This window comes from Hypomesus transpacificus, chromosome 14 (genome assembly GCF_021917145.1).
Source record: "Hypomesus transpacificus isolate Combined female chromosome 14, fHypTra1, whole genome shotgun sequence".
Classification (NCBI taxonomy): domain Eukaryota; kingdom Metazoa; phylum Chordata; class Actinopteri; order Osmeriformes; family Osmeridae; genus Hypomesus; species Hypomesus transpacificus.
Genome location: NC_061073.1, coordinates 14,609,415 through 14,623,319, shown reverse-complemented (window position 1 = coordinate 14,623,319; position 13,905 = coordinate 14,609,415). Strand labels below are relative to the sequence as shown.

General features: G+C 49.5%; 2 protein-coding genes across 3 annotated transcripts; one reads left to right on the top strand and one right to left on the bottom strand.

Annotated features, from left to right (window-relative positions):
- Nucleotides 1–493: 493 nt before the first annotated feature.
- pdp2 (putative pyruvate dehydrogenase phosphatase isoenzyme 2) lies at nt 494–4,189 on the bottom strand. The gene is made up of 9 exons (XM_047033689.1): nt 4,074–4,189; nt 3,564–3,685; nt 3,244–3,477; nt 2,943–3,062; nt 2,309–2,595; nt 2,050–2,155; nt 1,710–1,946; nt 1,290–1,589; nt 494–1,172 (listed from the first exon to the last, which is right to left on the bottom strand). The coding sequence occupies exons 2-9, from the start codon at nt 3,630–3,632 to the stop codon at nt 897–899; spliced, it is 1,629 nt and encodes a 542-aa protein (XP_046889645.1). The 5' UTR covers nt 3,633–3,685; nt 4,074–4,189; the 3' UTR covers nt 494–896.
- Nucleotides 4,190–4,497: 308 nt separating this feature from the next.
- On the top strand, nt 4,498–13,841 carry terb1 (telomere repeat binding bouquet formation protein 1). 2 transcript variants are annotated; one of them, XM_047033628.1, is made up of 21 exons: nt 4,498–4,671; nt 4,801–4,911; nt 5,118–5,246; nt 5,339–5,467; nt 5,582–5,642; nt 5,764–5,882; nt 6,054–6,182; nt 6,313–6,465; nt 6,628–6,759; nt 7,068–7,193; nt 7,351–7,508; nt 7,602–7,994; nt 8,122–8,660; nt 8,846–8,919; nt 9,112–9,210; nt 9,360–9,584; nt 9,704–9,790; nt 10,094–10,135; nt 11,807–11,951; nt 12,404–12,563; nt 12,662–13,841. In XM_047033628.1, exons 1-19 carry the CDS (start codon nt 4,641–4,643, stop codon nt 11,947–11,949), a joined length of 2,880 nt encoding a protein of 959 aa, XP_046889584.1. In that variant the 5' UTR covers nt 4,498–4,640; the 3' UTR covers nt 11,950–11,951; nt 12,404–12,563; nt 12,662–13,841. The 2 variants fall into 2 exon arrangements, with proteins under 2 accessions (XP_046889584.1, XP_046889585.1); XM_047033629.1 differs by lacking the exon at nt 11,807–11,951 and having other exon boundaries at nt 4,501–4,671.
- Nucleotides 13,842–13,905: the final 64 nt, after the last annotated feature.

The window sequence follows — 13,905 nt, the reverse complement described above, 5'->3', positions numbered from 1 at the left end:
GGCTGATGCACTGTTAGGTAGGACAGGCTCCACTGACTCTATACAAGAGTAACAATGTCCAAACATTGCATAATGCAAGGACTATCGTATTGTCCACTCAATAAAACAGCCCATCTATGAAAAATGATTGTGTACGTGCGATAGTAGCAGATACATAACCAATGTCAATATACAAATAAAAATAATCTTTATTGTTTAGTCTTAAATCAATGGATTTTATAAAATAGCCAAAGGAGGGAATAATTGTATGAGTGATAAAATCACATTCTATTGAATCACAACTGAGTATTAACCTCCACAACAAACCACTAACAATAGCCAGATGCGTCAATTACAAGGAAAACACAACAATGGATGGCTTCATCTGCATTCAACTCTAAAGTGAATAAATTAAAAAGTATATTTATGATGCAGAATATAATACATTATAAAAACAATAACCAACGCACTTTCTGTAGATTGTCTAAAGCCATTTCTTGAAAAAGCAATGTTCTGAAACATAAAAATAATTTTTTATTATTTCCTACATACAATTTGACCTATGAGAATAAAGTGAGGTTGTGCAACACGTCCATTAAAATTGACCTTTAAAATCATGAAGTGTCCGGCAAAGTAACATGAACTGCAGAATCCTGATCTGTGTCAAATTAAAAGGATCGCAATGGGCAAGAATAAATATCCTGAATTATTTTAATGGAAATGTTTTAGATTATCTCCATAATGAGGTAGCCTCTTTAAATAAGCGTCCAGTGTATGAAATCCAGCTTGTAGATGTGACACCACTAGTCTGCTTGACTCAAGAGAGAAAATACATCTGTCAGTAAGACAGTGAGAGTTTGCCTGTCAACTATGGTGAGTCTTGATCAGGTCAGCGTTCAGGTACACCACAGTGGCTGTTAACTATGGTGAGTCTTGATCAGGTCAGAGTTCAGGTACACCACAGTGGCTGTGATGTCATCCCTGTACATGCGGGCCAGGTCCTCCGGTAGTGCCAACATGGCGGCCAGCCTCTCCTGGCTCAGCTCTCCATACTCCCCCGTGCCCAAGGCATGCCTGATGAGGTGTGTGGCAGCGTTGGGATCTGGAGAGGGGTCGGCACGAGCGAGCCGTCTCTGCAGCAGCTCATGCATCCGGCCCAGGTTCAGCTGCCTCTCGCTGGCAGACATTGGAGCCTGGAAAGGAGACACAAAACAGTATGTGAACACATGCATTTCTGTACATACTCAATACACACAGTTCCCTCATTTAAGACCTTGACTTGGCAGCTCCGGGCCCTTTCAAATCCTCACCTGTAGGTGAATCCCAGTCAGGTGTTCCCCGACCAGGCGCACCGCCTCCTCGTTTCCCATTTCATCCCACAGCCCGTCAGAGCCCAGGATCAAAAAGCGGTCCTGAGGCCGCAGCTTGTGATAGACCAGCTCAGGAGCAACATCCAAGTAAGGAGGGGTAAGATAGTTGGGTGGGGTGTACTGGTACAGGTTGAGAGAGTCCAGGTCCACTCCGGACTCCAGGCTGTCTAGAACGTTCTGCTGCAGCTCACGGCTCCACTTAAACCTGACATCACCAAAAGCACGGAGGGGCATCAGGACCTGAGGAGCAGAAATAACATTCATGTATAAAGAATGGCTCAACAGACATGTTAGGTGCATGATCAAAAAGTTTGAAATCAACATATCAGGGTCCAGTGTTCCTACGCATCAGTGACTTACTCCCAGCAGTCTGTCGTCCATGACAACCGTGTCCCTTTCTGAGGGGGGGTGTTTAGCCCGGATCCGCTTCATCTCAGACTGGTTCTGGGAGTTGTGGTCAAAAGATAGGGGCAGTGCGCTCCAGGATCCGTCCGTCTCCTGCACCCCCAGCACTGCCCGGGAATCCCCCGCATTGGCCACATGGATGCCCTCAGGCCCCACGTGAGCCACACACGCAGTGCAGCCAGCAAACGCTACCTGGAGGAAGACATGGATCGGAACAGATTGGTTTCAGAATGGGATGGTGTGACGAAAAGAAACGACGTCTCAGCATGGTTTCGATGTGTAGCCTGTACTGTACTTGTATGGCTGTGCTTCTCATGAGGTCACTGGATAAAGGGACCTGGGCCTCCAGGGATATATCTGTGTCCAGGCGCTTGAAGGCATGGGCCAGGGCATCAGGGGGGCTGGACAAGGTGGGGGGGGTAAGGGCAGACTTTACATGGAAGAAAAACAACTGAAATGTTCCAAACCGCCCCCCCCCCCCCAAAAAAAAAAGGGAAGCAATAATGGAACTACACAACACCATACTTTTTTGGGAGAGAAAGATAGCAACACACCTCATGCCATCGCCGTGTTCCTCGCTGTCCAGCAGCTCCTGCCAGAAGACTCTGAGGTGGTCGACGTAGAGCGAGGCAGACTCGCGGTAGTTGTAGTCGCTGTGGTGTTTGTACCACTGCAGGATGGGAGGCAGGGGCTGGCCCTGCTCCACACACCGCTCCAGCTCCTCCAGGCCACGCTGAGACATCATGGCTACAGCCACGTAGTACAGCAGCCGCTCGCTGACCGCCTGGGCACATGCCCAGCCCCCGTGGCCGTCAAACACTCCAAACAGCATTCCTTTAGTCTGGGGAAGGTGTGGGGGGGAGGGGCACAGATTCAACAATGTACTGAGTTCAGGGGGAGGGGGATGTGGGACATCAAAAGGGGTGTTTATGGGATGGAGAGAGGCAGGATGAGGGGGAGGAGGGCTGGGGGACATTTACATTGTCATTTAGCAGACGCTCTTATCCAGAGCGACTTACAGTAAGTACAGGGACATCCCCCCCCCCCCCCCCCCCCCGAGGCAAGTAGGGTGAAGTGCCTTGCCCAAGGACACAACGTCATTTTGCACAGCCAGGAATCAAACCGGCAACCTTCTGATTAATAGCCAGATTCCCAAACCGCTCAGCCATCTGAGGATGAGACTCATACCTGTAGGCAGGTGGCAGTGCTGCGGCGGTCCTCGTTGGGCGTGTTGGCTGGCAGCTGGTTGCTGTCAAACTTCCTCACAGCGCTAAGACCCCTCCCATCGAACTCAGGGACACTCACAGACTGCAACACAGTCAAATGTGACTCCATAAACAGTGACTGAAACCTGAACTTAAATACTGCTACCAGTTCTGAACAGTTTTTGTTTGGTCTTGGTTGAGGGTAAATTACATCACAGATTAAAAAATGCTGAGGTTCATGTAGCAGCATATAGAATGATTTTTTTTTCCCATAAATATGATACCTGCTCATTGGTTCTTAAAATGCTGTTAATCTGGACCCGGTTGTGCTGGAAATCCATATCCTGCCGTGTTGAGAGAAGCCTTTGAGTTTGAAAGTCAAAGCCAGCCAGGGACCTGGGACTAGAACCTTGGCTGCCAAAGCGTCCTACATGGGAGCATGCCCTGGAGGAGAGGCAGATAGTCTGGGCTAAAGGCCACCAAGATGCGGATGGCAAGCAGTGGCCATAATGGTGACACTACAGGAAGAGGAAAAATATTGTCTTCAGTTACGGAAAATATTCATCGTACTATTTTAAATGTTATTCTCTTAGAAGATACCCACCAGCGGAGAGTGTGTCCGTGTGCATCTTGTGGTTCTGTGTAGGATGCGGGCACACGCATGACCAGACATATCTCAGATGAGTGCAGGAACAGTGGCTTTCTGTTAATTCAGACTGGAAGTTCCTGGATTAAAGACATCCATTAAAGATCAGTTTAGACTATTAAAATGCAAGCCCTGCACAGTTCGATTTAATAGCATAAATTAAACAGTAGCTCGCCTGCATATCCGTCCGGTTGGCTTTATTGTTTTAGCTAGTTTTAACAGTTATATATTAAAAACAGATCCTAAGTAAAGAATGTAACTAACCTTAGTAATACATAATACGTTCAGTTAGCCACTAGTACTAGAGATGGTTGTTCCTCTGGCCTTACTAATTTGCACTAGTACTGTACTGAAGATAGGTACAGTATTTGATGATCCTAACGATGTTAGCTAAACTAAGTTACGTTAGCATAGCTAGCTATAGTGTCAGTACAATACACGAAAATTGCTAGCAAGCAGCCTACCTACCCATCTGATGTTCAGTAGCAGCTAGCATACAGTTCAGATTGTCCAGCTAGAATCTACCGACGTTTGACAAATTTAAAGGCCAGGAATGAGAAGGACAAACAGACGTCACTTCCAGCTGTCGGAGCACGTTCACTTACCATGGCTAAAACTTTTGAGTGGAGCGACACTCACAGGTCACGAGGGGCCTTGCAATTCACTTTGGAAAACAGCGCGAGATTAATATTTCCATAACCCTGTCCCGACACCTGCCGTAGACATCACCTCAGCGGCATACTGAAGTCAGAAATTATCCTAAAAATATTAATTAAATTATAAATATGTTTGAATCCAATGATAGACGTTCCTTACAAATTTATGATTTGATTAGCTAGCTATGAGTTTGTCATCTTGGAGAATTTATTGACAAGATGAGTGTGATGTCCGAGGAAGGACAATTTAAGCTAGCTCTTCCCTACTTTAGCCAGCTTGATAGTTTGCTGGTAAACACCTCAACCTCAACACCCGAATCTTGCTAACTATGTCCACGTTTACTTCCATGAAAAATTACAGGCTGAGGCTTTAACAGGGATGGATGTCACCTGCCAAAGTAATCACCATGGTGAGTGTTGGATAGCTAGTTAGCAGGTATGACTTAAGGTTACAGCTGTGTGACCTTTCAGTATAACGTTTGGATTGGCCTTCTTTTTGGGGATTGTGTTTTGTCTTTAAAATATGTCATCCCTTACAGCCACCAAAACAGATCTGACTCTGTTGCTGGAATGTCTGAAGTATCAGATGGATTGGCCAGATTCACAGAAACAAGCTCTGCTCACTATCTACTCAATCTGTCAACAGAGAGGTTTGACACACTTGAACAGTAGCACACACTCAATAACTTTTAGCTGGCTAGTAGCTGCTTATGTTATTTTGTTTTCTGTGTCCATCTCTCTCTCCCTCTCCCTCTCTCTCTCCCCCCCCCCCCCCCCCCCCCTCTCTCTCTCTCTCTCTCTCTCTCTCTCTCTCTCTCTCTCTCTCTCTCTCTCTCTCTCTCTCATCCATCTCAAGAGGAGAATGTGGACCTGTTCAGAAACATGGGAGGAGTGGTGTTTGTGTACAACCTCTCCAAGTCCAGCGCTCACTGTGAGGTCAAGGAGACGGCACTATTCACTCTGGGGATGCTCGCAGAGAATAATGGTATGTTTGTTTTATTTGTTAGTTTTGTTGAGCTATTGGTATTGTTGAGACTTCCAATGGACACCTCCTCCTAACTCCTCTTGTGTTGGTAGTGTACTGTAAACAAGCTCTGTGCAGAAAAGAGACTTTCTCAGACCTGGCTGACCGTCTGACACAGGACTGTCCCCTCACGCTGAAGAGAGTGGCTGTTTATCTGCTCTCTGTACTGGTTGCCAACAACAGTAAGATCAACTTGTCATCATATTCCATTTCTCAGTTTGGGAGATGCAAGTCTATATATTGCTGATGGCATCTGTGAATCTAACTGGCTCCTGTTGTGTTCTTCTGGGCTCTAGGGTCAGGGCAGACCTTCGCCCAGTCCACCGGCTGCCTGGACATCCTGCTGGACCTTTTCAGGTAGACGGCAGAACACCTCCCTCCCAAGATCTCTGTTGTCTATAAGAGTGTGCTCTTCGCCCCTTGAGCTCTTTTCTGAGGAGTTCCCCGTGTTTGTGAATGGTTCCTCTGCTCGACACAGGACCCGTTTCCCTCTCTCCAGCGAGGCTTCAGCGGAGCCTGCCAACATCTCTCAGCTCCACCAGCTGTGGAAGTCTGTGTCCAGCGCCCTCTGTGGTTGTGTCAACAATCCTCAGAACGGTATGAAGACTTGTCTGTCTGGTTCTATGTGTTACTAGTACCGTGGATATATAACCCTTTCTCTAGTGTGTATGAAAAAAAACACTCTTATTTGACTGGAGTATTATGTTGTGGAGGATGAAACAAATTAGGAAAGTGAACTGAATTTTTTTCAACCCCTTTCCCCCTCAGAGGAGAGTCAGATGATCTGTGTATCAGCATTTCCTCAGATCCGAGTCTGGCTGCAGCAGATGGCTCTCCCCCGCACTGAGTTGGTACAGCCCATCTGCTTTTTCATAACCATGACGGTCTCTAACAACAGTGAGTATGAGAGGGGGGGTGGAATAGGGAAATACTGAATGTAAACAGTACAGTATTGAATGATGGCTATCATCACAACAACTTACTTCCCCACCACTCTAACTGTCTCTTTTTCTCTTTACTTTTTCAGATTTGGCTCAGGAGAGTTTTTCATCAATGGGTGGTTTGGAAACTCTGACTCTCACACTGATTCGAGTATCCTCTAATGCCACCCAAAGCCCACTTGCCTGTGAGCTGTCCTGTATAATGGCCAAGACCCTTTCAGCCTGTATAAGTGACAACCGTGAGTCCAACACCAACACCAACACACTACACACACCAACACAGGCCACACATGTCACGTGACACCTCACTGTGACACATTCCCTCATATCTTCGCCTTTGTCTCTCTGGGTTCCTCTTTCTCCCTCTCCAAACCGCTCTCTCTCTTGTTCCGTTTGTGTAGCCGCCCTTGCTTCAGGCTTAGCTCGGCACCACGTGGTGGAACAGCTCCTCCCCCTGTTGACCAGCCCCAACGTGGACCCCAGAGACCAGCTGTCTGTCATCCTCGCCCTGGGACACTGCACTGAAGCCTGTGGTATGACCGGGCGCGTTTGGGTGCAATTTGCCTATCTTCTTACTTCCTAACAGGGCTCGTATGGATATGGAAAACCTGGTCAAGTCAGGCCTTTCCGTGTAGGAATCAAAACCACTTTGTTTTTGCATTTACACCCATGCTGGTGCAATCACACCTGCTCGGAGTTGTACTTAAGGCATTTAATGCTCGCTTTTGGAATGCACATCCAGAAATGTGGGGTTTTCGGTCGTGGAAACTAGGTTTCAAGCCTCGTTCGATCGATTGTTGAAAAGGAGCCCTCTGTCTCAGTGAGTTTTCCCGCTCTGCAGAGGAGCACCAGTCTCAGCTGGTGCAGTGTGGGGGGCTGTCTGTCATCATCTCCGTGCTCACCGACGCTCACAACGAGGAAGTGAGGAAAGCTGCCACCTTCCTGCTGCACACCTGCAAACAAGCCAGTGAGAACACACACACACACACACACTCTTAGGCAATCACAGACAGAATAGACTTGTACTTAAAGGTCATTCCACCACACTTGAATCTTTTATCGGATGAACGGCAGGATTGCGTAACTGTTATCATACTAAGGAATTCTGTCCCTCTGTTCTGTAGCGGTTTCCCTCAGAGGCCCTGCCCTGGGGCAAGCTCAGGGCCAGGCTAGGCAGGGCCAGGCTGGGCAAGTGGACACCCCTGAGGACCTGGAGGCCTGCTGGAGGTCAGCCAGAGAGATGCTGCACAAAATCAAGCAGTTTGAGAGAGAGCAGGCCAAGGTGACTTCATCAGCATCAATTAGACAGATCCCTTTTCTAAAGACCTACCTCGCACACTGACTGTATCCTGTTTGTGTTTCTCGGTGGGCTCAGAGGAGGCATGAGGAGGACAGGGAGACCCCGGAACAGCAAACCCTCGAACAATGGTTGGCGGAGGCCATACCTTCACCCCTCTCCCATCCCTTAATGTCCCACCCTGCCCCCGTGCCTCAGTGGGTGGGGAGAGCCCAAGGGGGGGAGCCCGGAAGGGGAAAGAGGAACCACGGAGAGAGGGAACGGGGGAGGCGCGGCGAGCAGACGCCCGTCCCGACTGCCGACGAGCGGAGCGACGGGGAAGGAGGAGGGAGAGGAAAGAGGAGGTCTGAGGAGTGGAGGGAAGAGATGACTCCCTGTGGGCCCATGATGGAGAGGAGAGAAAGGCCGGACCGAAGAGAAGACCAGCGACAGGGGACACAACAGCACGGAGACACAGAGCCAAGCTCTGGGGTGAGTGCGCCGCGTCTTCATCGGCCCACCCCACTTCCTGGTAAAGCCACGCTTTGCGCAACCTTGTCTAATAACACACGGATATAATTGTCCCATTTGCGTCGGTCTTCCTGTTTTGTGATGACAGAAGTGGGTCAGGAGGCAGATTTTCCATGGCGGGGAGGAACCACATGAAGCCCTCAGCATGGAGCGAGGGAGGGCCCATACACACTCCCACTCCAGCCAAAGGAGAGAAAACCACTCTGCGCTCCCAGTCACATCCGCTCAGACCGAGGCTCAGACCGAGGCTCAGACAGAGGCTCAGAGAGAGGCCGGGGCACGGGCGGAGAGGCCCACGGAGCGAGACACGCAGAGAGGGAGGGAGAGGAGCCGAGGCTGTGGGAAGGAGAGGCTGAGCTCGTCCCCGCACGCGGGCGCTACGGGAGAGCAGCAGCTCAAACCCTCGGCGCCTCGCGTGCGCACGCACGCCCGGGCCGAGCATTATGGGATGGCTGAGCCCACACGTACACATGCCACGTCAGCCCCTGCTGCCCACGCCGCAGCTGGTAACCCAGGGCAACCTCCTGTGGACAGGGAGGAGAGCAGCTCCGTCTGCAGGGGGACGGGAACAGTCTTCACCTCCACCTCCCCGCCACTGGAGGGAGCCAGAAAAACAGACATGGACAGGTCAGCGCTGCCCCCCTTTCAGCTCCTCACAGAAATACACGTCCTGGAAGTAGACCAGCTGTATACTCTGGAAACCCCATGGCCTTCCCAAACGCCACTTTGTAGTCCAGCTCATGTTTGTGGGAGTCTTGTTGTTGCTGCTATCTCACACATCTGTCTCCCCTCCCCCACACCATCCCCTTTAGCCTGGTGTTCAAGCTGCCACTCCCTGCTCAGCCCAGGGCACCTCCTCGCCCCAAGAACTGGATCGACGACGAAGGTAGGTAGGAAACATGGGAGTGAACAGGTTTGTTATTTACGGCAGCTTGTTGTGCACAGGAGGGCTCTGTACAGTATGTACAGTACAGGAGGCTGATAAGATTGGTGGGATTGAATAAACCCACCTAGTTAGCAGTTCAATAAGCCTGCCGCTCTCTATCTCTCTCACGCGCACACACTATCTCTCTTTCAGATGTTCTGTCCTTGTGTTCAGAGCTGCTGGACAGTGAGATCAGTAAGATCCTGGAGACCCCAGAGGCCGCACACAAGCCCTCGACACATCGGTGCTCAGGTAGTAGAAGGCCCGGGAAGCATTTGGTGGTGACACGTCCACCCACATGTTACAAGGGTGTGTGCTGACATGTAGTTCTGATGTGTGTGTGTGTTTGTGTGCTGAGATGTAGTTCTGATGTGTGTGTGTGTGTGTCGTGACCCCTCCAGGCTGCGTGCTGAGGTTCTCTGAGGTGAGCAGTAGGACGTTCCCTGGCCTCCAGCGCTCCTGTCACCACAGCTGTGACCTGCACGCAGCCCTGCTGGAGGCTAGCGAAAGGTATCGACAGCACCTCCACCATGGCCTTCCCAAGACAGGCAGGCAGGAACATGCACCCACACCCACAGCAGCACCAAGACGGAGAGACACACTCCGCTACTGGGATCACTGCACTGGTGGGAATCCTGACACACATGCCGATCTAATATGTCTTACTCTCTCTCACCCCCCCCTCCACACACACACACTCACACAATGCCCCTGAAAGTGAGTGATGTGTGTGGCGTTCTTGCAGACATCCGCCTGACCCCCATCCGGATAGGAGGCCTGCAGAAGAGCCAGTCCACCCAGGGAGGAGAGCACAGGGCTGGACGCTACGGCCGTAAGAGTCCCCTGCTCAGTCCTCGATGGGCTTGGAGCTCCATGTAACAGTGTAACATGATGTAACGGTGTGGGTTGCCGTCGTGAGATGTTATTCCATGCTGAAAGTGTTGGAAATATGATGCGTAAACAATTATGTTCACTGGGGCAGCTTAAGGACGGACGACCTCAAACCATAGAGAACGAGAAATCTCAACGAGACGCTTCTGACCTTCTCTCCTCACACTCCCCCTCCTTATCTCTCTATCTCTCTCTCTCAGCACTCCTTTTCTCTCTTACTTTGGATCTCTTTTCTCTGTCACAGACATCCGGCTCACTCCGTTGAAAAAGCCCGTTCCCTCTGATGGTAAGTCCAGTTGAACAGATCAGTATTTGGGGGTTCTGGAGTTTTAGGGTCTCAGTGGTGTGTATATGGGGGAGGGAGGGAGGGAGGGAGGGAGGGAGGGAGGGAGGGAGGGAGGGAGGGAGGGAGGGGAGGGAGGGGACGGGAGGGAGGGAGGGAGGGAGGGAGGGAGGGAGGGAGGGAGAGAGAGGAGAGAGAGAGAGAGAGAGAGAGAGAGACAGAGAGACGAAGAGAGAGAGAGAGAGAGAGAGAGGGGGCTGCCGTGGGACCCTTCCTCTCCTGTGTGTTGTTGGCAGTAGATCTGGCGGGGAGCTGCAGGATATGTTGAACTGGAGCCAGTGTTCTCCCAGCGCAGGCCAGAGCTGGTCTCGGCGAGGGCAGCACAGCTGTACAAGAGCCATGTCACACCCCAGTCCACTGTGGGCTTATCAGAACTCTGCTGAGGGCAAGCAGCCGTAAACTGGGGGGGGGGGGGGGTTTGTGCTTTGATGCTGACAGAGTTGTGAGTGAGGCAGTGAAGCGCTAAGCTACTCTCCTAGTTCTCTCCCTCAGCCCTGCTGTATACATGTGTGTCCCCTGAAAGTCCTGGGCTGGAGCTCAGCTCTGGACTGATTATATCCGGCCTTGGGCAGCCTTTGCTATTCTCCGCTAGCTGTAGACTTTGAGTGTTACTGTCCCAAAATGGCTGAGGGTTTCTCATTTTGGCCCCCCCTTTTTCCCCTGACATCTACAAACTCCTCCTCTGGTTTTCTGTTCACTCACTCAGCCCTCCTCACTGACTCTCTTATTTTCTCCCTCCTCAGACACACACACTCAGTGACTGTGTCTTGTCCTGCTCCAGGCTTCTGTGTGTGCCTACTTTCTTTCTCTTAAAATTTACAGTGGCTCTCCCCTCCCTCCCCTCTCTCGGCCTCCTTCGACTCCCTTTCACACCCATTGTCTGAAATACGACACCCCTCTTTTCCGTCTGTCTGTCTCTCTTGCTCTTTCCATCCAGACTGTCCGTCGCCCTATGAGGTGCTCCCTACCCCCTCTCTTTCTCTCTCTCTGTCTCTCTCTGTCTCTTTCTCTCTCTTTTCTCTCTCTTTCTCTGTCTTTCTCTTTTTTCTCTGTCTCTTTCTTGCTCTCTTTCTCTCTCTTTCTCTCTCCTTTTTCTCTCTCAATCCTCTGTCTCTGTCCAGAACAACCCCCCCCCCCTCTCTCTCTCTGTTTCTCTCCCTCCCTCTTTCTGGGGCAGTAGCAATAGAAGCAAGAGACGCGTTCTTATCCTTCCTCTATTGTTCTGTTGGGGGGGCAGCTGTATTAGGCGTGACGGGTGACGTAATGTCACTCCAGTGAAGAAGAGAATGAGGGGCGACGCGGGAGAAAAGAGGGCTTGTCTCTCCTCCTTCTGATTGTCTCTGTTTAGAGACATACACTGAGGAAACCACTGATCTTTGTTAACAGTCGGCCGTGTAACATCTGGCTTTTTCTCTCTCTCTGTTCTCTCTGTTCTCTCTCTCTCTCTCTCTCTTGCTCTCTTTCTCTCTCTCTCTCTCTCTCTCTCTCTCTCTCTCTCTCTCTCTCTCTCTGTTCTCTCTCTCTCTCTCCTTGCTCTCCTTCCTCTCCTTCTCTCTCTCTCTCTCTCTCTCTCTCCTCTCTCTCCTCTCTCTCTCTCTTCTCTCTCTCGCGCAGACAAAGTGGGCCCACATGCACGCACACACACACACACACTCATGTTCTGTGGTGTCCACCCCAGAACCAGAAGACACATCATGGTGGAGACAGTGCCATTGATGAACAGCAGACCCATCTGTCTATGCCAGAACGCCCTATGACTGTAAGATGTGTGTGTGTGTGTCCTTGCGTGCATGTGTGTATGTACAATCCACTCTCTTCGACACAAACATTCTTCTGGAAAAGCAGACGCAGTATTAGTCGTGGCCTCTGAGGCGTCTTGGTTTGGTGGGGCCGGCTGATTGGCCCCGTCTTCGTTCTGGTCTGTCGTCCTGTTGAATGCAGAGAGTTTCCAAATCTGCCACTCTGAACTGAGGTTAATGCACGGAGCAGAGTGCACAACATGTATAGATTACAGAGCTGCCTGTGGTCTAGGATCCAGGCAATGCAACACGGGAAAAGAAACAAGGTCGATAGTGTGTGGGGGAGTGTCTGTGTTGTAGACTATAAACACGTCGTTTTCATCATTTGTACAGGGGGAGATGAGGTCTCCCTGTCCACTTCTCTCAGTCTTGTGTAGTTCCTCTCTCTCATTCTTCGTCTGTCTTCCTTCAGAAGAGAGAAAGGAAGAACTTCTCCCATGAAGAGGTGTGTTATCTGATATCAGGAGTCCAGAAGTTTGGTCCTTCCTGGAATTCCATTTTGTGGGCGTATCCCTTCCACCCTGGACGCAACAATGTAGACCTGGCCATGAAATACAGACGCCTAACAGATAGTATGTATGAAGCGTATTTTTTTATGACATTGCTATTATCAAAACAAATTGATATGCCATTTGCACTTGTTCAACCCTTTTTGTCTATTTTCTTCCAGAAAGGTCGGGTGCAGGATGTGACCTACCCACGAGATCCTGGAGCAACACATTCAGAACTGCCCTCCCTCAGAAACCTGCAGTCACGCACAAAGGACACTTCATCTAGTGTGCAACTTTGTACCCATTGTAAATGATCCACAGTATAGTACCTTGTTTAGTTCCTTGTTTATTGATTTATTAACAGCAGTAAAGAGCCTGTCACAAACATTTTGTTTACTAGTAAAATTATTAAGCTTGGGGTTTGTCAGTTCTGGCACAAATATATTGTGTTCTGTGCTTATCCTATCTTATAATACCTATAGATTAGAATCTTTTTTTTGTTGCATTGTGGGGATTCCTGTCATGACACATTGCACAATGTCTGTTGAGGTTCTTTAGTTTAAATAAAACATGTTTGTTAGTATATATTGTCAGATATTCAGTTGGTTTTACACTTCTCACATAATTATAGTATCCCTGAAACAGATTCTCTACATCAGAGGGAAACTTTCCCCACTTCATTATTCACCATAGTAACACATACACAACAATATGTACAGCCCTCTCCACTGCATGTGTAAGTACTGTGAGAGTATCATTTCACATAAATAGGAACTATATTCAGATTTAACGGGTACAGAATATTATGCAAATCATTCTGGATCACAGAATAGACAGGAAATAACCATGGGTTTGGATGTAGTAGACTCGAGCAACACTGAGAAAACTGGCCTTTGTCGCTGTGCAACAAAGGCCTGTTCTAAATCCTACAGAATCTCATCCATGCAGTAGAAAATGCACAATTGACTTGGATCAGTGTGTTTGAACAGGGTGTGTATTTTAACTCTGTGTACCATATCCATCGACGGTGTGTGTCAGTGTACTGTCAGAGGAGCTGCTACACAGATGGTGGTAGTTACTATATATGAGAGAGAGTGCAGATAGAAAACCAAGTCCTTAGAGCTAAATTTTTCCCTTTAACTTTTAATCTACCTCAAAAATGTACCATGCCTTTTTAGTGAGGCACTTGTTGGAGATACAGAGGCAGAGTCTTGGTAAACGTGGGGGAGAGAGTAGTAGTGTGTGAGATTTATGGGAAGAGCAGATTTCACATGCACTGTAGCACAGTCACACTGGAGACTTCTGACCCGGACCCCCTGAAAACCCCCTTCCTTTGGAAAGAATGCAGCCTCCCCCCCTCCTCCTCCTCCTCCTCCCCTCACCCCTACATTCATCCGCCAATTCAGCCTGTAAGAAGGCTCTT